Genomic DNA, 22,541 nt, shown 5'->3' on the forward strand with positions numbered 1-22,541 from the left:
TATCGATTGTAGAGCCGCCCAAGCGGTTACTGGTTTGTTTTTTGAAGCAAATTATTTCACAATAAGAGCTTTCAAATAATTTCTTAACGTTCAGGAATTCATGCTAATGTAAGTAGTACGTCATGCCAGATGGATTTCACATCAAGAGCCGAGTAAGGTGTGCATATTTTTTCCTGTCTTGAACAAAATTCAGTAGGTGTCCGACCTTACTTCGCATTTGGGCGCGTTTAGATCCTACATGCTGAAAGCTTAGAGCAGCCTGGTGCTCAAACTTAATCTCGCTGAGTGAGATACGAATGTCTTCGTTCCTCACGTTCTAACAGTAGGCAATAAACGTTGTAATTAATGCGGCTTTTTTAGTCACTCCTTCCAGATGCTTATGCGGCGATGTACGTGGACACTGATACGATATTTATCCACCGGGTTGAAGATGTGTGGAGTATGTTCTATGCCATGGATGAATTGAAACTTGCTGCCATGGCACCGGAAACCGAGGATCCTGGGGTCAACCCTTACTTCCCCAGCCCACATATTCCAATTATCCAGCCAATTGGTAAGTTATGCTGCAGAGATGACAGGGTCTGGAAAAAAATGCTTTTTCTCACTTTGATGTCTTCAAAATGTGTTCTAAATATCTTGCTCTTAACGTGCTTCGAAGATGGATCCATGATAATGTTGATATGACGGCTGCCACTGGTTAATGGGTTAATGCGAGATTCAACTTAAGCTGCAAGTGTATTTATACTGCCTCAAATCTTCGTACTGTTTTTTTCTATGCGGCGTTGTCTTCGTTGGTGCGGCGTCTTGATGCGTCGAGGTCGTTGGAAAATCTTCGTTGATTCATTGACAGGGAGCTTGACGTCCACAAGTTGCTTTCTTAATATTTCAATGTGGGGGCTGTGGGACTTTCAGGGAACAGCCGCTGCGTAGGTGCCGCCCGTCGACACAAAGCGTGGTGTGGACGGTGACGTTGAGCGGGTTCGCCGGACGCGGTTCGCTGAGCCGTAATCATCTCGGCACAGTTGTTCGACGATCTCCCGCGTTCGTTAGCCGGGAAAGGGTCTTGGAGCATCAGTTTAGGAGCCCCGCTAGCCCATACTTCTGCAGAGGTTGTGCCGAGGAATGTGGCCGGGTACGCAGCAGTGGAACCAGAGCTGGCGTTCCTGATCCGAGGTTTTCCAATGATCGGCTTTTCTTGGCTGAGCTTGTAGCATACCTGGGCAGGCGGGCGACTGATGTCTTAGCGTCCAGGCACACAGCTTGTGCGTAGAGTGACAGGACGCATTTGGCTGTGCACCACGGTTGCGTAGGCCATGATCTGGTGTTCTGTGGCCGTTGGAGGACGGTTTCCAAGTTCATGTTTCGCTTCTTCCAGTGCCATGTCTTTCAGAGTCGGAGCTTGCGTCTGTGAGAGGATGGCAGCAGTCATCTTAGCTCCTCGCGGACATTCTCGCTGATGATGTCTTTTAGGTTTTGTTTGGTTGTCGTTGAGGTGGCCTCGTTGCTCATGGTGGTGTCCGGTCGCACTGACGCGCCTCATTGTAAAGGGCCTTTTCGGTAATAGACGCTGTAGTTGTTAACTCAGTTAAGGTCCCAGGTTAGTTGCGAACCAATCCGGGAAAAAATTCTTCCCTAGTATCCTGCAAAAAGAAGCGCACTTTCTCCTCTCTCAAGTTTGAATTTACACTTCAGAACAGACAGCACATCTCCCCGACGTAGGAGAAGATGGTCTCCTTTGGCAGCTGGCGTAGGGAATGTATTTCCACTCTCGGTGTTCATTGAGTACAGTGCGTTTTGTTTGTTTCAAGTCACCTTATCTGTTTTACAGCATCGGGTCAATCCCTCTTTGCGAGTGATGTAATGACACCAATATTTATAGCTTTGTTTGTTTATTTTTCAAAGCTGCCTGCACGTGTCTTTATCCGTTTCTTGGTGACCGTTGTAATGCCGAGTGGTATCAAGTCGCAAAAGAGAAAACGCCGCAGATGCACCGACGACGCTTAACAACTGCGCGTTGTGTCTAATGCGGTCGCTCGTTGCGCTCGGCGTTCCCCTCTTGTCAGTTCATGCTTCATCGTAACAAGACATTCGCGTGGTTTCGCCAAACTTGGGTAACTCACCACTAAGCAAAAAAAATGACGTAACCAGTTCCTTATACCAAGATCAAGCGCTGCCACAGCTTCGTTATCTGGAGGCCACAAACACACGTGCTTCAAAGGCGGCGGCGTTGAGTAATTGACAAACTTTGTAATGTCGACAAGTTATCTGTAATGAGGTTCGCGAAAACACCTTTAACTGTGTTAAATTTTGGTGGTCTGATTGGCCAGAAGTAGAAGGTTAACAAACTGCCACGCCAATTGTAGCGTTCATAAGAACTCGTTACCGCTGCTTAAAACACCATAAAAGAAGAAAAAAAGTTGCAGAAAACCACTAGCAGCCTAAAGCAGTGCTCAGTGGTGGCACGATCATGGACACTACTCAGTGCCTGTGGCCACTTCGCACAGTAGTCGCAGGGACTTACTTAGCGGGCATCCAAGAAAGTTTTTCAACTACAACGACCAAATTTCTAAGAGCACGCATTACTATCGGTTATATTCCAGAGGTGCAAACCCGCGTCGTGCTCGTTGTCATTTTTTTCCTGCCTTTCTGCTTGAGCTATCTTATTTTCTCTCTTACCCCCAACCCCAGACCCTACTGCCGCCAAGCGGTGAATATCTGCCAGCTGGTAAGGCTCTAAGCACCCCTCCTCTAGCGACCGTGACTTCGCAGTGCCATGCTCGCGCAATGTAGACGACTGCGTTTTACCGACATCAGCGTACCATATTCCCTTCCCCCCCTCCCTCCCTGCGTCATGCCATGCCGTACAGCAGTGCTGCGGCGCACGCCGTGAGTAGGACGCTTTACTTTTTCTTTTAAAGCAACATTAAGGTTTCCAGCTCAAGACAATGGAGTGCTATGGAATTATCTTGAAGTGCCGCGGATTAACTGCCTCCTCGCCGAACTGTTTATACCCCAGGTAGAAAAGCAAAATTAACATTCACCTTAAAGTAGGTGTATTGCCGTTTTTTACGACATAGAGGGTCCTCGTCTATTTATTCGTCGTGATAGAACTGCGGAGAATTCTTCTTGGTCAGCCTAGCCATAATTGCGTTCACTTTAATATTTCACACACTATTCGGTTAATGAAGAGAACCTTGGGCCAGGCAAAGAGACTTTCCAGGCGACGATATAAAATAAAATAACGTTAGAGATCAATGCAGTAACCCGCATTCAGGGAATGCAAAAGCAATGACGCCGCCACGGCACTCGTTATCTCTATTCGTCTCTCTTTGATACTTTTTGTCCCTGCTTCATACTCTTTGCACTTATTGATTAACCACTTTCATTTATGTATTGACTGCAATCGATTGTTCCTAATGAATCACCTTAATTAATAACATTTACTCCAATTACGCCCATTCTCGCCTCAATCACGCATGTTAGTTTTTAAAATTTGGCCCATTGCTGCTTTTCCGTCCACGTACTACACCTTCGTCCAGCCGATTCGACCATCCAACAAATTTTACTTCTAATTAATTAACTAATTATTCTATGCCAAGCACTGCCGATTAAATATTACTGATCAAACATATTTTAATTTATTTCAATCTTCATCTTCACTCCTTTGACTATTTATCCGCTATGTTACCGTCCCCGGCTGTTTTCCTGTCCTTTCACTATATAGACGTAAGCTTTATTTTACTGGTTTTTGGAGATTTTTGGCTCTAATTAACAATTGTATTCATCCTATTGACAAAAATTTTTGCCGCACCATCCTCACATCCTCCTCTATCGCTTACAACCTTTCTCTTGTTCCTGCGTCTTCTGCGGATACGTTTTGGTGACACGACGTTGCCCACCAAGCCCAGCATTGCTTTCGCATTAATGAACGAGTGACAAAGAAAAAACGTACTGCTGACTTTTCAAAGCGCACAGCCCGAAATCAGAGTGGTAGGCGCTCGATGAGCGCTTTCGGGATTTTTAAAATTGACCACATTGACGAAGATAATTCCTGTAAAACATGTGAATAGCAAATCCAAGTCCGGTAATTACGGACGATCGATTGCCAGGTTATCATACCACTTCAAAAGAAAAAAAGCTGGAAAAGTTTGCCAGTAAATCATACACTTCTTTTTTTGCCGATTCTTTTTTCCCCTGCAGCTTTGTCGCTTTGCCCTATTTTGTGTGCTGTTGTGACGCGTGCGGTTTTGTCCTTCGCTGTTCTCTGGTGTTATCATAGAGCATAACGAGCGCATCTTTGCACCGCTGCTCCCTAGGGAGAGGTTTGTGACAAAGTACATTTTCATGGTTCTCTCCGGAAGGAAATGATGCAGCCTCAAACTGCAACTGTAAATACGCGAACTGCTAAAGCAGCCGTAGTTTCTACACATACGTTCATGCTATGCATATTCTGCTGGTCACATTAAAGCGTGGAACTATTTCCTCTCCTTGACCATAAAGGAATCACTTGAATAATGGAAAAAGCGAGGATGAAAGAAAGAAACGATCGCATGGAGACGTGTGCGAATAACTAGGCCTGCCTTATCGTAGTAGTGCCGCTGATTTACAGTGTAAAGCTGCGGTTAAACAGAAAAATGAGTTGTGAGGACTTTCCGAGGAAGGCTGCATGTTGTCACTACTAAGGGCGGAAAGGCAACAGGGAGGAAAAATAGCCTGCCGTCTGAAAAAAAAATAAAAAGGAGAGAGCAGGAACCAAGAGAAAAGAAAAATAGCTGGCGGTTGGACAAGCAGGGAACGTGAATACATTAGGAAACTTAAGGGGTTAAGATGGGCATATAGTTTGCGCAGGTTGAACGAAGATCAGTGGCAAAGCCACCCTTTTCTCTTACTTGCCTTGTTAATTGGATGTTTCCCTTATATTCTGCGCAGGTGCGAACGCCGGTTTCATGCTGATGAACCTGACGCGCATGCGCGCATTCCAGTTCGAACGCTACGTGGTGGAGATTGAACGAGAGTTCGGGTGGAAGTTGAAGTTTGGAGACCAGGACATCCTGAATATTTTTTTTGCGCGCAATGAGGAGCGCCTTTTCGCCCTAACGTGCCGTTCGAACTTCCGCCCCTGGCACTGCAAGAGGAAGCCTCCCTGCAATGACAGGCCTGTAGCTCTGGTCCATGGCTCAGCTCTGGTATTCAAGGAGAATAAGTACAGCGAGTTTAGAGCGCTCCAGACCTGCATGAATAAGGTGAGTGAGAGAAAGGAAAACCATTAGTTGGGCTTGCACTACTTAGCATTGCATATTTTTCGACAGCATCCGAGCGATGTCCTCTCTCCCAGTGGCGTAGCCAGAAATATTTTTAGGGTGTGTTATAAGCCGCCGGTAAAAAAAATAAAAATAAAAAAATGGAGCCTGCCCTCAAACAATATCCTCATTTCTCGGCCTTATTACACTGAAGGGTAAGTTGTTTCGTTCATTCTAATATGTACATAAACATACGAGTCACGCAGGAAGCCGAGGACTTGATTCTTAAAGAACATTTGTTTTCTCACAAAAAAAAAAAGCATCGCACGAAATATCGCGGCCATGCACAATTTTTATACATACCATAGAGCAACAAAGAGCTTTTGCTCCACAACAAAGTCGGTAACTGCGAAGTAATGGCAGTTGTAAAAATTTCTACCCCATGCATATTCTCCGGCACAATGCCGCCGAGGCGCTTCTAAAAGGGGACGCAGCACTTTTTATTTTCCCGATTGTTTCTGAACATTTGAGGAGAGTGCAAACGATGAAAAACTAGGCTGACGTGTAATGGTACGTTTAAATGGGTGAACACTGCATACTGTTAACAGAAGTGCCATAAGTAGTGCGGTGACGAAGGAGAATGACTCTTTCTGCACTAACGTCCGCTTCCTAGTACAGCGCGGGGACGACATACTCATATCAGTCTTTTGAAGAATAAACGGACACTCTTCTTATTTTCTTTTACATTTTATTAAATCGATGCGGTGTGTAAATATTGTCACGTTGTAGTGACGGCAGTCCAGTGGTCAGGAAGACACCAGCCAGTCTTGGAAACGAAGCTCTTTATTTGGGCTGACTTGCGCCCGCAAAGTAACTGAATCACTCGGCGGCGGCGTAAGCAACAAACGTGCTCGTCGGTCGTCGAACTACGAATGTCCGCCCCTCGCGGCATCGCTCAATTTAAAGCCGGCAAGGAAACTTCCAGATAACAGGTCAACATCATCTACGGTAATCTGGAAAAACCTAGATGCAGCCTTTCACGGCTGCGAACAATCGAGATTAGTCTGGTCGCTTCTCGCGCCACGAACAAAAGTGATAACGACCCTTTCCTGCTGCCTTGAGCGTGAACGAACACACACTGCAATGATACGTGGCATTACCGCCCTTCCAAAGAAGCATCGTCTCGATGCTTTAAAATGAAAATAAACACGGACAATGAAAACTTCCAGTCCTTTAGCGTTCATAATATGGCTTCAGGCGTACGACATGTACGACTTCCGGGCGTGTGCGGCGTCGCTGAGATGCTGTCGTGCCGTCGGGGATGACTTCGTAGTCGAGGTCACCGATGCGACGGAGAACCTTGTACGGGCCAAAGTAGCGTCGCAGCAACTTTTCACTCAATCCACGGCGGCGAACTGGCGTCCATATCCAAACACGATCACCTGGCTTGTAATGCGTGTCTCGTCGGCGCAGATTGTAGCGTCGGGCGTCGGTGTGCTGCTGATCTTGAATGCGAAGCCGCGCAAGTCTTCGGGCTTCCTCGGCGCGATGAAGGTAGGCGGCGACGTCGAGGTTGTCTTCGTCAGAAACGTTCGGGAACATTGCGTCGAGTGTTGTCGTGGGCTTCCTGCCGTATACCAGCTGGAATAGGGTAAACCTGGTTGTCTCCTGGACGGCAGTATTGTACGCGAAGATCGCGTAGGGCAGAATGGAGTCCCACGTCTTGTGTTCGGCGTCGATGTACATGCAGAGCATGTCTGCGATGGTCTTGTTCAGACGCTCTGTGAGTCCGTTGGTTTGTGGATGATAGGCAGTTGTCCTCCGATGGCTTGTCTGGCTGTAGTTTAAAATGGCTTGCGTCAGCTCCGCTGTAGATGCCGTCCCTCTGTCTGTGATGAAAACTTCGGGGGCGCCGTGTCGCAGGAGAATTTGCTCGACAAAAAATTTTGCGACTTCTGTTGCGGTACCATTAGGCAACGCTTTTGCTTCGGCGAAATCGGGTCATGTAGTCGGTGGCCATGATGATCCACTTGTTACCTGATGATGAAGTCGGAAAGGGGCCGAGGAGGTCCATTCCTATTTGCTGAAAGGGCTTAGTTGCAGGTGGTATGGGGTTCAGGAGTCCGGCAGGTCTAGTCGGAGGCGTTTTGCGTCGCTGACACTCACGGCACGTTTTCACGTAATGGGAAACGTCGGTAGCTAGCCGCGGCCAATAGTACTTCTCCTGGATGCGGTGCAACGTGCGAGCAATCCCGAGATGCCGTGCAGTCGGCTCATCATGACATGCCTGCATAATTTCTTGCCTAAGATTCTTGGGCACGACAAGAAGATGTACTGTCCTGTTGGGCGCGAAGTTCTTCTTCAGTAGGACATTATTGTGAAGGACGAAGGACGACAGATGGCGCTTGAACCCCCGGGGAGGCGATGCGGTCTTGCCTTTCAAATAATCAACTCGGCTTTGCAACTCAGGATCCGAGCGCTGCTGCTGCGCGAAACTGCTGGCGCTTACCGATCCTAGGAAAGCATCGTCGTCTTCTTCTTCCGGTGCTGCGTCTACGGGGGCTCGCGATAGGCAGTCTGCATCGGAATGTTTGCGGCCAGATTTGTAAACTATAGTTTGGTCGAATTCTTGAAGACGCAGGCTCCAACGAGCAAGGCGGCCGGAGGGATCTTTCAAATTGGCCAGCCAGCAGAGAGCATGGTGATCGCTCACAACTTTGAATGGTCGTCCGTATAGGTAGGGGCGAAATTTCGACGTGGCCCAAATAATGACGAGACATTCTTTCTGTGTCGTCGAATAGTTGGTACACTAGACAGTGAACGGCTAGTGTACGCGATAACTTTCTCCTCTATGCCATTTTTCTGAACGAGGACCGCTCCTAAGCCCACACTGCTTGCATCGGTATGAACTTCGGTTTCGGCGTTTTCATCAAAGTGCCCGAGCACAGGAGGGGACTGTAAGCGGCGCTTCCGCTCGTTGAAAGCTTCCTCTTGCGGCCTTTCCCATTTAAAAGGCACGTCAGCCTTGGTAAGTTGGGTCAAAGGTTCAGCGATGCGCGAAAAGTTCTTGACGAATCGCCGGTAATAAGCGCACAATCCAGGAATCTGCGTACAACTTTCTTGTCATTAGGCTGTGGAAACTCTGCGATCGCAGCCGTCTTCTGGGGGTCTGGGCGAACTCCATCCTTGCTTACGACGTGACCAAGGAACAGCAGCTCCTCGTAGACGAAGTGGCACTTCTCTGGTTTCAGTGTCAGGCCTGAAGACTTAATCGTTTCCAGCACTATGCGAAGCCTTCTGAGGTGGTCTTCAAAGTTTGAGGAGAAGACAACAACGTCATCTAAGTAGACGAGGCAAATCTGCCACTTCAAGCCTGCGAGCACCGTATCCATTACTCGCTGGAACGTCGCTGGTGCAGAGCAGAGGCCGAATGGCATCACCTTGAACTCGAAGAGTCCGTCTGGCGTGATGAACGCAGTCTTCTCGCGATCTCTTTCGTCGACATCAATTTGCCAGTAGCCGCTCTTCAGGTTCATCGATGAGAAGTACTTAGCGTTGCATAGCCGATCCAGTGTGTCGTCGATGCGGGGGAGGGGGTAGACATCCTTCTTCGTAATGCTGTTCAGGCGGCGGTAATCGACGCAGAAGCGAAGGGTGCCGTCTTTCTTTTTCACTAGGACTACTGGTGCTGCCCAGGGGCTCCTTGATGGCTGGATGACGTCGTCACGTAGCATTTCCTCAACTTGCTTGCGAATAGCTTGGCGTTCTAGCGGCGATACGCGGTAGGGGCTCTGTCGCAGTGGTCAGGCGTGTTCGTCTGTGACAATGCGGTGCTTGGCAAGCCGGGTTCTTCGCACATTCGATGCTGATGAGAAGCAATCGCTGTACTTTTGAAGAAGACTGCGTATTTGTTCTTGTCTGCTCCGTGGTAATGCCGGGTTGATTTCAAACGTTGGCTGATGGCCTTGGTTAGATGGTTCTACGGGTTGGTCGGGTAGGGCAAATATGTCTCTGATGTCTGCCAGCTCGTCGAGGAAAGCGATCGTCGTACCTTTGTTTAGATGCCGGTATTCTTCGGTGAAGTTGGTTAGCAGCACCTGGGCTTGGCCATTTCGGATTTGGGCGACTCCCCTTGCGACGCCCAGTCCTCGATCAAGGAGTAACTGGGTGTTCCCCTCGACGACGCCTTCGGCCGTTTCGACGTCTCCAGTACCTATGCAGGCGAAGACACTTGATCGGGGCGGCACGCTCAGTACTTCGTCAAGGACGTTTAAGGCAACGCGATGAGTCGCTGTCGTCGCTGCAGATATGGCTTTGTCCGTGGAAAGCTTGATCGACTTGGATCGAAGGTCGATGATCGCCCGATGTTCATTCAGAAAGTCCATTCCTAAAATCACGTCTCGCGAGCATTGCTGTAGGATCAGGAAGGTTGTCGCGTAGGTTCTCCCATTTACAGTAACTCTCGCGGTGCAGCGTCCTGACGGCGTAATCAGGTTACCACCTGCGGTGCGGATCAGCGGGCCATCCCAAGTTGTTGTTACCTTCCTGAGTCGGACAGCGAGTGGGCCACTCATGACAGAGTAGTCAGCTCCAGTGTCGACCAAGGCAGTAACCGCGTGACCGTCGACCGTAACTTCAAGCTCACTTGTTCGCGTTCTCGTATTGTACGTTGTCTTCGGTGTCCGATCTCGGCTTCGTCGAGTAGTGAGGTTGCGGTGGGCGTACTCCGACGTTACTTCACTGGGCAGCGGTAAAAGTTTCAAGTCTGGCCGCGTCGTCGTCGTCGTCGTTGTCGGTGCTGTCGTCGGTGTTGTCGGCGGTGTTGTCGGCGGTGTTGTCGTCGGTGTTGTCGTCGGTGTTGTCGTCGGTGTTGTCGTCGGTGTTGTCGTCGGTGTTGTCGTCGGTGTTGTCGTCGGTGTTGTCGTCGGTGTTGTCGTCGTAGCTGAGGCATGGACTTGGGTTTTCGTCGATGGAGCATCTTTGTACTTGCGCTCGGAAGCAACCTCACCTCCAGAGGCTGCTTTATTCAGTTTAACCTTCGGGGGCTGGGGGAGCGTCCGCGCACTGCGTAGCCTCGGCTAGGAGATATAAAGCGCGGAGACCAAGGCGACGCGGAACGTGATAGGCGGCTGGGCGGTGAGCATTCTTCCTGACACAAAAACTCCTCGATTTCGGCTGGTCGCTGGCCGGGTCGGCGTCGTGGAGCGTCGTAAGAGAACCCTCGGATGCCCAGTCTTCTGTATGGGCAGTGCCGGAGGACGTGACCGGCTTCGCCACAGTGGAAGCATAGTGGGCGGCGCTGGTCGGGAGTTCTCCACTCGTCGCATTTCCTCGGCTGCGCGCGTCGCTCGTAGGACGGGCGGGTTGGGGCGAGTGGGCGGCGGTCCAACGCAGCTGGCTGAGGGCAATAGGGGCTTGGGTCCCGTCGTCGAGGTGCAGGACGGCGCACAGCTGCGGCGTAAGTCATGGCTGGGGGCTGCAGAGGCTGCAGAGGCTGCATAGGTGTCGGCGTCACACCCAAGGCCTGTTGAACCTCGTCCCAGATGACGTCAGTGAGCGATGAAGGTTGCGGCTGCGTTCCCGTTGGCAGCAATCGTCGGAGCTCCTCTCGCACAACTTGACGTATAACCTCCCGCAGGTCATTGCTGTTAGCGGTGTCCAGGCAGCTTGCTGAGAAAACGCGCTGCTGGCGGTCATACTGGCGGGCTCGGGCATCAAGAGTTTTTTCCATCGTGGATGCTTCTACAAATTCCGAGACAGTTTTCGGTGGGTTGCGGACGAGGCCGGAAAAGAGTTGCTCTTTAACTCCTCGCATAAGCAACTTCACCTTCTCTTCTTTCTTCATGTTCATGTCGGCACGTCGGAAGAGATGCTTCATCTCCTCAATATACACTGCAACGGTCTCGTTCGCGTGTTGTATGCGAGACTGTAGCAGCTGCTGCGCTCTCTCCTTTCGCATGACGTTTGTGAAGGTCTTCAGAAGCTGTTCCTTGAAGGTTTCCCAGTTGGCAAGGCTGGCTTCCTCATTCTCGAACCAGACTCTTGCTGGTCCCTCCAGGGCGAAGAAGACGTACCTAAATTTCGTGGCATCGTCCCAGTTGTTAAAGACAGCCACATGGTCGAATTGCTACAGCCATTCTTCGGGGTCAGAGCCAGGCGAAGCGTCGAAGGTTGGTGGCACCCGGGGCTGCTGAAGAATGATTGGAGTCATCGTCTGGGGCAAGGTCATAGTAGACGTTGCTGCTGGCTTTCGCTTCCGGGTAGGGTCCGGCAGAATCCTGAACTCAGGTTCGTCCCCTTGCAGGCGTCGGCATGCGCGGTGGACTGGACTCAGGTCCTGCGGTAGATGACTCAAAGGGCTGGCGTCACGACTTGTAGGGGGTGTCCGGAACATGGGAGGCTACCCCGCACCTCCACCAGATGTCACGTAGTGACGGCAGTCCAGTGGTCAGGAAGACACCAGCCAGTCTTGGAAACGAAGCTCTTTATTTGGGCTGACTTGCGCCCGCAAAGTAACTGAATCACTCGGCGGCGGCGTAAGCAACAAACGTGCTCGTCGGTCGTCGAACTACGAATGTCCGCCGCTCGCGGCATCGCTCAATTTAAAGCCGGCAAGGAAACTTCCAGATAACAGGTCAAGATCATCTACGGTAATCTGGAAAAACCTAGATGCAGCCTTTCACAGCTGCGAACATTCGAGATTAGTCTGGTCGCTTCTCGCGCCACGAACAAAAGTGATAACGACCCTTTCCTGCTGCCTTGAGCGTGAACGAACACACACTGCAATGATACGTGGCAATATCATGAGAAGAAAATATATCTGCAAGTGAGGGGATTGGAGAGGATGCAGTGCTCGAAAATCTCGGGGGGTGTTCTGGCACCGAAACGCCATCCTTGCATATGCTCCTGCTCTCGCCTAACATAGCCGCGCGCAAAGAAAGCTCACTGTAATAGGCTTGAGGACAACACCATTATATTTTATGGAGTTTTAGAACATAAAAGTGAACCAAAAACCAAGTTAAAGATGCAATATGGTTTCAAGCCTTCCTACCATGTTAGTATCTTATTCGTTTGAGGTGCTTTTTTGTTCGCAGCAGAACCCCGCCCTCTACATTTCATATACGGTTCGAGGCTTCATCACCCTTACATATTCCGGTAGTAATGTGTAGGTTGTCAGCTTCGAACATAGAGCCCGCTCTGGTAAATTCTCGTTATCCGAAAGTGTTTTCTACGGAACACGGGAGCTGCCCAGATATCTAAAATGATCGGTAAAAATGGATGGGCTCCTATAAGCAACTGCATTTTGAGCATGTCGCAGGTCTGAACATTCTCAGGAGAACAAAAGATATAACCATAAACATTTTCCATTGATACGTTTTGTTTACGCCTTTACCTATCCGCCTCTCATCAGCACTACAGGCGTTCTGGTTCCGAAAATTGTAAAATACGGAGCTGCTCTCTGACGGATAAAAAAGACTGCTAGCCATGTTAGTTTTTCGACGCATTTGAAGTGGACGAGAACAGGATGCTTCAAGAAGCGCAGTGGCCAAATCCATAACGCTAAGGGGATAAAATTCACCGCTATTTATTTCTTCCCAGCTTTTCAGACTACTCGTACAAATGCTGTCAATAAGCTTTGAAAAGGGTTTAAGCTTTACGGAGCTGTATGTATTTAGGAGTGATCATTTATCATCATCTGTGTTGGCAAACCCAAATGGGGGTGTTTTGCTCAATAGCGCATTGAGAAACTGTGCTATTTGAGAGAAAAAAGTGCAAAATTTACCAAAAAAGCTGAAATAAATCGCTTACAGACAATTATTTATTCGCATAGTTTGGAGGAAGCATCCTCTGTTCAGTGCCCTAACAAAGTGTACTTACGAGGAAACATCAAAACAAGTCAAAGATCCGCAGCGCGTTTAGTCTATTCGAGTTATCGGATAACCGATTCTGTTTCACACCTGCTGAAATGTTGGCACTTGAAAATGTTGGCGCACACACACACACACACACACACACACACGCACGCACGCACGCACGCACGCACGCACGCACGCACACACACACACACACACGCACGCACGCACGCACGCGCACACACACACACAAACACACACACACACACACACACACACACGCACGCACACACACACACACACACACAGGCTCCTTCCCAAGCAATCCTCAGATACTGCCTCCCTCTCCAAAGCGCCGTCTGGCGATACTTTCTCGGATAAGGATGAAAATCCTGCATTTCTGCCGGCGCATGACCATCCAGATTCCAGGGCCAGAAGAGGCCCTGTCACGATAACTTCGCTCTTGAAGAGAACTCGGCGATGACACTATTCAGCGATTTTCCACTGGACCATGATTATGGCATTAGTCAAACACGGCTCGGCCCCATAACCAGCAAAAAGTCAACTCCAAATCCTGCATGTTTTCTTTTGTCCGTACTTAAATCAGAACCATCTTGTTATTCTTGAATTTTCTTCCCTATGAGCATTTGTAAAGGTTAAATGATTATTGACTTTCGTGTTGAGGGTTACTAGGACCTTACTTTTCATGTGCATAGAGTACTTTAACAATGTTGAATGGAGGGAACATTCGGACAGCCGTTTTTAAAACTGAAAGTGCAGCTTTCAGATATCACATGGAAAATGCGGCGACAGGACGAACGCTACATTTGCAAATGAATGAAATGAGAATCGATTCGTTGCTGGGGCGAAAACATATGTGCACGAAAGTGAAAATACTGCAGCGAAAACCATAAAAGCAAAAGGTAACAAATAAGCCTCCTTTATGTCGGCAGTACTCACTTTCTATGCTTTGAGAGTAAAAAACTCTGCCTCTCCCGTAACCGAGAGTAGAGTAAGCATGAAATGTTTACGGGCCTAATGTCATCTCGGTGGACACCCGAACCGCACCGTACAGGAAGGGAGGAACGCCACCACCCATTCAGCACGATGCCTTGCCATTTGAACGCAAGGTTTTTTGAGGAAAGGAAATGGCGCAGTAATTCTCTGCCATCTCGGTGGACACCCGAACCGCACCGTAAAGGAAGGGAGGAACGCCACCACCCGTTCGGCATGCCTTGCCCTTTGAACGCAGCGCTTCTCCCCCGGGCCCCTGTGCGCCTGCGCGGCTTTGCTTCGATGCGCGAAGCCCCTAAGAGATCACGTATGACAACGAAGTGTATCGTGGCATTTACGTGCTTTTTGCAAGAGTTATTAGATATCGGGAATATAATTCCGTGCATTATCAAACGCACAGCGCGACAGATATCTTGATAAACATTGAGAAGGCACTGGCAGCAGTTATTTTTTGTGACTCGTTTGGAGACCAACCGGCGCTTGCATGCCGGTCGCGTAGGAGGGCTTAGATAATCTCGTTAAATCTCGTTAAGTCTCGTACGGTGCCCGGATGTTCTCGTTTCAGAGCCCGGATGATGGCTCTCGGCGTGACGTCACCACACTGCCGACAACGGGGGCTAAAAGCATTTCATGCTTAAAAACTAGTTTTGAAGAGAAAGCTTCACTATGGGACTTCGTGCTTCGATCGCCGCGTGCCTAGTTTTCACCTTCCAATGACCTTGAGGATCGAAAGCAGAGCAATGGCGCATAACTGCCCCCTGGGACAGTAGACATCTTAGCCGCGTTTTAAGCTACGAATCCAATAGATCGGGTGCTTGGAAAGCAAATGAAAAACGCATAACTGCTCTCTTGGAACAGCGTACACGTCAGTCCCGCTTTAAGCTACGTGACGGTAGTGACAGATGTGCGCTGCATGCGTTTACCTTGACAGCGTTTTGCGAGAAACGCAGCACTGAAGCGATAGGCCGTCGGTGTTCACTGTGTTCACTTGCGTGGGCGGTGACATTTTACACCCAGATGATATTATTGAAAAAAAAGTGCTCATAACTGGCTCCCTGGTTCAGTGGACGCCTGAATCGCGCCTATAGGTACGCATGGGGTGATGAGAGAGAGATGTGGGCTGCATGCGTCAGCGCTGAAAACGTTCCGGCAGACACGTGGCACTGCTGCAATGGGCGGAAGCTTTCATTAGGTGTGCAAACTGTCGCGATAAAGCAACAACTGCCGCCTTCAAGAGTGGAGGGTGGGTGCACTGCCTGTGCATTGCCCGGAACGCACAGAACGTTACAGTGCGAAACCGCTTAGAGTTACCTGATATGTTACTGCTTTCGCTCTCAAAGTAGGTTCAGCAGTAGTTGAACCGCAGCTAATTTTGACCACCGAAGCCCGGCGTTCTCTCATGTACTTCCAGCGTTCGCGGAGGCTCCGGAGATATAGCTACAAAAAGAAATTGCAGCTCTCCCCTTTATAAATATCTGCAACCAGAAAACAAAGCGTAAGTACTGTCTAATGAGCACAAGCTCTCGCACAACTTTGCGAAATTTGAGTATCTGTTTTAGCTTATGCCTCTCTCAAGTTATCCTAGCTTCGCGCCCTACTTAATGAACGAGGGTTAAACTAGTCGCCTTAACGCGTCTTAGAAACCATGCGTCTTCCCTTCGTTGAACACTCGCGAACATATAGGCACCGACGGTGTTTCAAAGATGAATTTCCCTGTCCAAATTGCACGCATCTTTTAGCGCGCTGGAAATGTCATTTGGGCAGAGAAATCTTGGGATCGCATGAAATCTGGTAACGCCGCATTGAATGATCTACTGGCAGACCTTCAGTGTAAGGAATGGAACTTTTTCGAAGACATTAGGCTTACCGAACATTCTTATTGCACACTTATTTGACATGCTGACCTGCATATTTTGTTTTCATGGTTGTTTGTGGAATTTCTTCACGTTTACGCATGTTTGTTTTTTGCTCAATTAAGGGACGCATTCACATTTCTTCAGCTCCAAGTGCAGCGTCCGGCCTGTCCTAGTCTTTTCTAAGTGAGGTTTTAAAGCTACATTGTCTGTTTCAAGAAACATAGAGCGCATGCTATATGCTTTATACATCACTGTCCTAGCAATTTTGATCTCTTGGTAGGGATCTGCCATCCTTACTCTAAACATAATCGCTCGTCTAAACCATCACCTCATTCCCAATGGTAACCTGCTGCCTCCTTCTTTGCCGGTTGATCTCTTCCTTTATTTACGAAATACTGCAGTTCAAAGCCCAAGCAGGAGGCGCATACACAAACCAAAACAGTTTTAAGGCGAAAGCCTTTAATGTCTCATCGTTGTAAGCAGCAGTTGTCGACAGAGAATGTCACGCTTTTCAGTTGGTCGAAACGGTCGTGACGTCACAGTGCGCCAATTTCAAACGGGGCCAATTGCACTTTGGCTAGTAACCGTGCAACCAATTGAAGGGACCATATAGTGATGCTCCAAGTAAGTGGGACTGAGCTTAGTTAATTGCTTAATTACCCAATTAGCCTAATTAACTTCTGTAGTCAGGCCATATGAATAAATAAAACCTAGTAAGAAATTGGTCGAGCTCGGGAATCGAACCCCGGTCTTCAGCGTGTGAGACGAGCATGCTATCCACTGCGCCATGCCTGCTGGATGATTTGGAATGAACAAAAGCACGTCTAGTGAATACGGTGTCTTCGCTCACTGCCATCCTCCTCCCTTCCCTTCCGGCGAGGTTTAGGTGTCCACAGAGATATGAGAGACAGATACATTTCCTTTCCTCAAAAACCAATTTACCGACGAGCGAGGCGTAGAACCGAATGGCAGATGGCGTTCTATGGACTCCCTGGCAGCGTTGCAAGATGACGCTCTCGCGTTCCACTCTTAGAGGCGAAGCTTAACATCTTAACCACACATCAGTGACCACACTTTAGGTCAAAAAATTAGGAGTCACTTTGGCGATTAAAGTGGTGCAAGGCGAAAGCCTGAGTACAGCATTCTGCCACGAATGTGGTTGTGAATGATGATTCAAGTGCTGCCAGCGAATGACGCGTCCATTGGCTGTCTGCGTGTGTTACTATGTGTGCTTAACATGTTAAGCTTCGCCTGTAAGAGTGGAACGCGACAGCGTCTTGCAACGCTGCCAGGGAGTCCACAGAACGTCATCGCCAATTCGGCTGTACGCCTTGCTGGACGGTAAATTTATTTTTTGAGGAAAGGAAATGTATCTCTCTCGCATATCTGGGTGGACACCTGCACCTCGCCGTAAGGGAAAGGGGGAAGATGGGAGTGAACGAAGACGCCGTATTAGCTAGACGCGCCTTTGTTCATTCCAAAGCCATTTTGCTGGCATTACGGAGTGGCTAGCGTGCTCGTATCGCACTCCGGAGACCCTGGTTCGATTCCCCAACTCGACCAATTTCGTTCTCGGTTTGATTGATTTATGCGGTCTAACTAGAAAGATTAATTAGGCTATTTCATATTTATGTTATTGTATTTCTATCCATCTTGTTCTGTCATTCACCTGTCAAATGTTGGAACTGTCTAGGATGTTCGACACAACGTATATGAAACGAGCAACGTCGAACTGAGTGGGGAAGTGCGTGGTGGTGGAGCGAACGCGGCTTCGTACTTATCTGTTTTTTTCAGCAGCGTCTCCTCCCGCGGACGGTGTTGTCGCTGCGACGCGCGTCCTTCTTTTCTTTTCCTCTTTCTTCTGACCTTTTCATTCTCCTCTATCTTAATTAGGCTAATTTATTAATTAAGCAATTAACTAAACTCAGTCCCACTTACTTGGAGCATCACTATACGATCCCTATGATTGGTTGCATGGTTACTAGCCAAAGTACAATTGGCCCCATTTGAAATTCGCGCGCTGTGACGTCACGAGCATTTCGACCAATTGAAAAGCGTGACATTTTCTGTCGACAACTCCTGCTTACAACGATGAGGCATTAAAGGCTTCCGCCTTAAAAAGTGCACACCCCCCCCCCCCCCTAAATTTTGACGGGTGTCCACCGAGATATGTGAGACAGTTACTGCGTAATTTTCTTTCCTCAAATACAATTTTCATTTTCTTCATTACTGGCCATCTTCGTCTTTCTTTTTTCACTCCCACTTCCTCCGTTCCTCTACGGTGCGGTTCAGGTGTCCACCGAGATGACAGAGATTTACTGCGCCATTTCCTTTCCTCAAAAAGCGTTGCGTTGAAACGGCAAGGCATCGCGCCGAACGGATGGTGGCGTTCCGTGGACTCCCTGGCAGCGCTACAACACGCTGTCGCGTTCCACTCCTAAAGGCGAAGCTGAAGCTTAAGCGTAATTAGCAGTTAATTAGTATTCAGGCATTAATCAGTAATTAACCATTAATTAGTGATTTGTCATCAATTAGTAATTAGTACTCAATTACATGTGACGCCACCAGTGCCACAGAAGCACTGCAAGTGGTGCGGAAAACGCTTTCGCCTCTACGCACTTTAGACAGTCAAAGTGCCCCCTGAATTTTTTACAGCAAGCATATGAGGAACATAAAAATTGATGCACAGGAAGTAGAATGGCGTAGCAGTAGATATATACAATACAATTCAAACGGTGGTACTAGGGGATGTTAAAGAAAAAGCTGGTAGTACAGAGGGGTATGAAATAAGGAATTCGAGGTACACAAGCAGAGGCATGACATACAAACAAAATGAGAGCGAAAAGACACTATAGGAATTGAGCACATGCAGAGATATACAGGCGTGAAATACAACCAGAAAAAACATTGAAACGCAAAACATGTTTTCAGGCATTAATCCCTGGAGTTTAGAACGTGTGCCTCAATCGTACTCAAATACAGACGACAGTTTTCGAGTAAGGTGTTCCAATCAGGTGGTTCAAGGGGGTTATTACCAATGGTATCAGCATTCGCCTCCTGGTGAACTCCGCTCTGCAAATGTAATTATATATTTTCCGTAATATACAAAAGCAGCTTATATCAGGTGATTATATTCTGTGGATTTCGCTCTAAACTGATTGATGATTTCAATTTCTGCTACTGACGAATACTCGTTCCTGAAACCAATCTGTTCCATTGTTCGATTGCTGTCTTAACAGTTCCGACTACGTTTTCCATTATCTAAGCAAGAACCTTGTGGTAACTCACTGATGTGATTAAAAACATCTTTATTTGTTCAATATTCTCAGAACATGTGGGTGGGCCGCCTAGTCCGGTAGTCCACTGGCTGCTGCTGCTGCGCTGGCCCTCCCCACCAGCCAGTGCTGACGGTCAGGATCATCGCTGACCAGAATAGCCTCCGACTGCTCCTCCGAGGGGTTTGGAATTGGGTCAACTAAGGGACTAAATTGGCATGCCCACTTCATACGGTAGAGGTTAGCTACCTATCCACAGTGTGGGCACTGCGGATAGTATAGTGTAGGGTGCCACTGGTGTAATTTAGCTGGTGTTGGGTATGTGTTGGTTTGTAGTCTTCTAAGGGCGTCCTTTTCCAACTTACTGAGTAATTCGTGTGGTGTTGGGTACTTCTTTCTGGCTGTTCTGTATGGCGCGAGATTGTCAGCATACACTGCTAAATCTATCAGGTCGCGGCACCTTTCGTGGTGATCAGGGGTAGACGGACGGTATAGAAGAGCTCGGGCATGCTTGTGAGCGGCTTCGTTTCTTCCTGGTAGTCCCAGGTGACCGGGAAACAAGATGACTGAGCGTTGGTTGCGTGGATGCTCAGTCAGCAATGACAACCCTGACCTATGAATTAATCCGTAATTGAAGTTGTGACGGGCGTTAGATGCTACAGCTAATGCAATAGCTGCCTCCTCTGCGTGAGTGGGGTAGATGTTTTTCACCGAGGCGCAGTTCACCATCGACCCTGAAGGCGTTGAGACTACAATAGTCATGACTCCATTCTGTGGTCCTGCTGCGTCCACGTAAAGGGGTTAGTTTGCTTGTCCCATTTCTTCTGCAGGGCTTCCTCTCTTGCCTTCCTCCTCTGGATATTATATGCGGGATGCATATTCTGCGGAATGGGGTGCACGTTGATGCGTCTTCTAACATCGAGTGGGACGTCTTTCCTTTGGTCAATTGTATAGAGCTGATTAACATGGATCTTCTCGAGCAGTTATCTGCCGGGTAAGTGCGAGCCTATTGAGTTTTGAGAGCCAATGTGCTTCCAACATCTCTTTGAGGGTATTATGTACTCCTAGAGCCGCGAGCTTGGCCTTTGGCGTGGAGTTCGGTGGCCTTAGTGCCGTATTGTTGGCTTTCCTGATGAGTGTCTCCAACTTTTCAATTTCCGACCTGGAGAGGTTAAGGAATGCCGTCCTGTACTTTATCCGCGAGGTCACGAAAGCTTGCACTAAGCGGATGGTGTCCCTTTCCTTCATGCCATGGTGTTTATTTCGTATACGATGTATTATCACGGAGGATTTGCTCGGTGGATGTTGTCAGCTTCTTCTTAGCGGTGGTGTTCTGTCGCCCCTGCGGGATATACTGCCCTGGGATCTTGATCTCCGTAGGTTTCTGTACTGGGTGGTTCTCTACATACACCGAGATGTTCTGCACTAGGGGTGTCCTCGTGTTCTTCAGAATTAGCAACTCGGACTTTTCCGGCGCACACTGAATGTCTCTCTCCCTAGCGTACCTGTCCACCGTGTCCGCCCCTGCTTGAAGACGGTCCTCGATCTCGGATTCAATCCCGAAGTTGCACCAGACAGTGATATCATCCACAGACAATGTGTGTTTGATGCCGGGGTTTTCGGAAAGACTGCCTGGTCGATCTTTCATAGCCAAATTGAAGAGGGGTGACAATACCGCCCCTTGCGGACTTCTTCTCGGGCCTAGAGTGATGGGAGCTGATTTTATTCCACCAAAGTTTATAGTGGCTTGCCTGGCTGATAAGAAGTTTTTGATATAGTTGTAGGTTCTTGCGCCACAGTTCGTATCGGCTAGGCTTTGCAGGATATTTTGACAGGCTGCTCTACCTTTACCGTCCTTTAATACCTTCTTCCTAGCTTTATAGAGACAAGCAACGAACAGTCTTTTGTACCTTTCCCGGTATTTAGTAAACTTTTTGCACATTGCACAATCCTCCACCCGGCATGTACTTTCCTTTTCTTCGTAATTCCTAAACACGGTGGCCGCGCAGTTGGTGATGACTATCCTTGCTCTCGTGCCTAGGGGCGAACCAACAGCAAGCGCATGCCTTGGTACTAACGTGCGGTAGGCAGGTGGCAAGGAACGGTATCCGAATGTTATATAATCACATCGAAGGAACATGCGCAGTATCAGAGTTCCCGCACTACGAAGTCATAAGAGGTGCGCTGGTAGCAGTGGAAAACACCAGTTAATATAAATAAACCAATCTATGTCCAGCGTGTTTAGGTAATGTAAATAGACTGAGAGCCGATTTAAATTTTATCGAACGTTCTGTCTGCGTGCCAGCAAAAGTACGCTCCCAAAAACTATAACATCCGATTTGGGCAAGAAACACCAGATGGCTCTGGAAACATTAAAAATCAATATATTTTTTCTTTATTCTACACATGAGCATTCTGCTAGAAAGAAAATGCGTAGTTTGCTCAATAAAAGTATAAATATTTTGTTTGTAATAGTGCTTGCATTTAACAAGCACTTTCTTTTGTTTCAGTACAAACTGGGTGAAAGCCTGGTGGATCATTTCATCCATCCTCTCAACGAAAGCCTTCGAAGCTTAAACATGACATGCTCACAGGAGCTACTGAAGCAGCTTCCCTTATCGAAGGCGGCTGCCGTTCGTATAGACAGTGCTTTGAGACAAGCCAGGATGCAAGAATCGTCGTAAGCAATAAACATGACGGATGGCCATTGTGCATCACCAAGTCATTGTGCAGGGCTTCTTTTATCATACATACTGAATCACTGCTGTTGGTTGCACACCAGACATACATTTACTAGGGAATTACCACTTGTACAGAGACGAAAGTCATCTAATGCTGAGAAAACATACTGGTTTTTGTGCTCAAGCTGTCACCCTTCTTGTCCATCCGACCAGAATGTCAGGTGCGTTGAAGAGCGCTCCGGCGCAACTCATATACATCAACAGCTTAGCGACTCATATGCCCCTACCAGGAATGCTTATGCATTCGTATTTTAACATCCTGATCTCGGATGGTCGTAGCGCCCCTACTATTCTATGGCCTTTTTGGACACTACGACCCTTCTCATGTGTGAAAAACGAGGCTGGCGTTAAAAGTTCGGGCGGGCACGACGCAACCAAACAGATACCCGTTGTGCGCCTGTAGTGCGCCGCTTTCAAGGCTTGCCCCTAGGAAAGCTCCTGAGTGGAGCCATTTCCGACTTATATGCTATGGTGAACTCACAGCGAGTCGAAGATGAAAGCCGTGCTTGGTGTTATGACTGCGACGCCTGCAGCCCCGTTGCCTCTACCACACCAGGCTTGT

The 22,541-nt window shown here is 48.4% G+C and overlaps 1 protein-coding gene across 1 annotated transcript in view; it reads left to right on the forward strand.

Moving 5' to 3' along the window:
* LOC149328509 (glucoside xylosyltransferase 1-like) overlaps positions 1–21,963 on the forward strand; it is a 33,511-nt gene extending 11,548 nt beyond the window's left edge. Inside the window, exons 4-6 of the mRNA XM_089560244.1 lie at positions 361–553; positions 4,930–5,243; positions 21,749–21,963. Coding sequence (XP_089416370.1) covers positions 361–553; positions 4,930–5,243; positions 21,749–21,922 — 681 coding nt within the window. The 3' untranslated portion in view covers positions 21,923–21,963. The remainder of the gene's footprint in view (positions 1–360; positions 554–4,929; positions 5,244–21,748) is intronic.
* Positions 21,964–22,541: the final 578 nt, after the last annotated feature.

This window comes from Amblyomma mixtum, chromosome 9, assembly GCF_055824585.1.
Source record: "Amblyomma mixtum isolate Tamu chromosome 9, ASM5582458v1, whole genome shotgun sequence".
Classification (NCBI taxonomy): Eukaryota; Metazoa; Arthropoda; class Arachnida; order Ixodida; family Ixodidae; genus Amblyomma; species Amblyomma mixtum.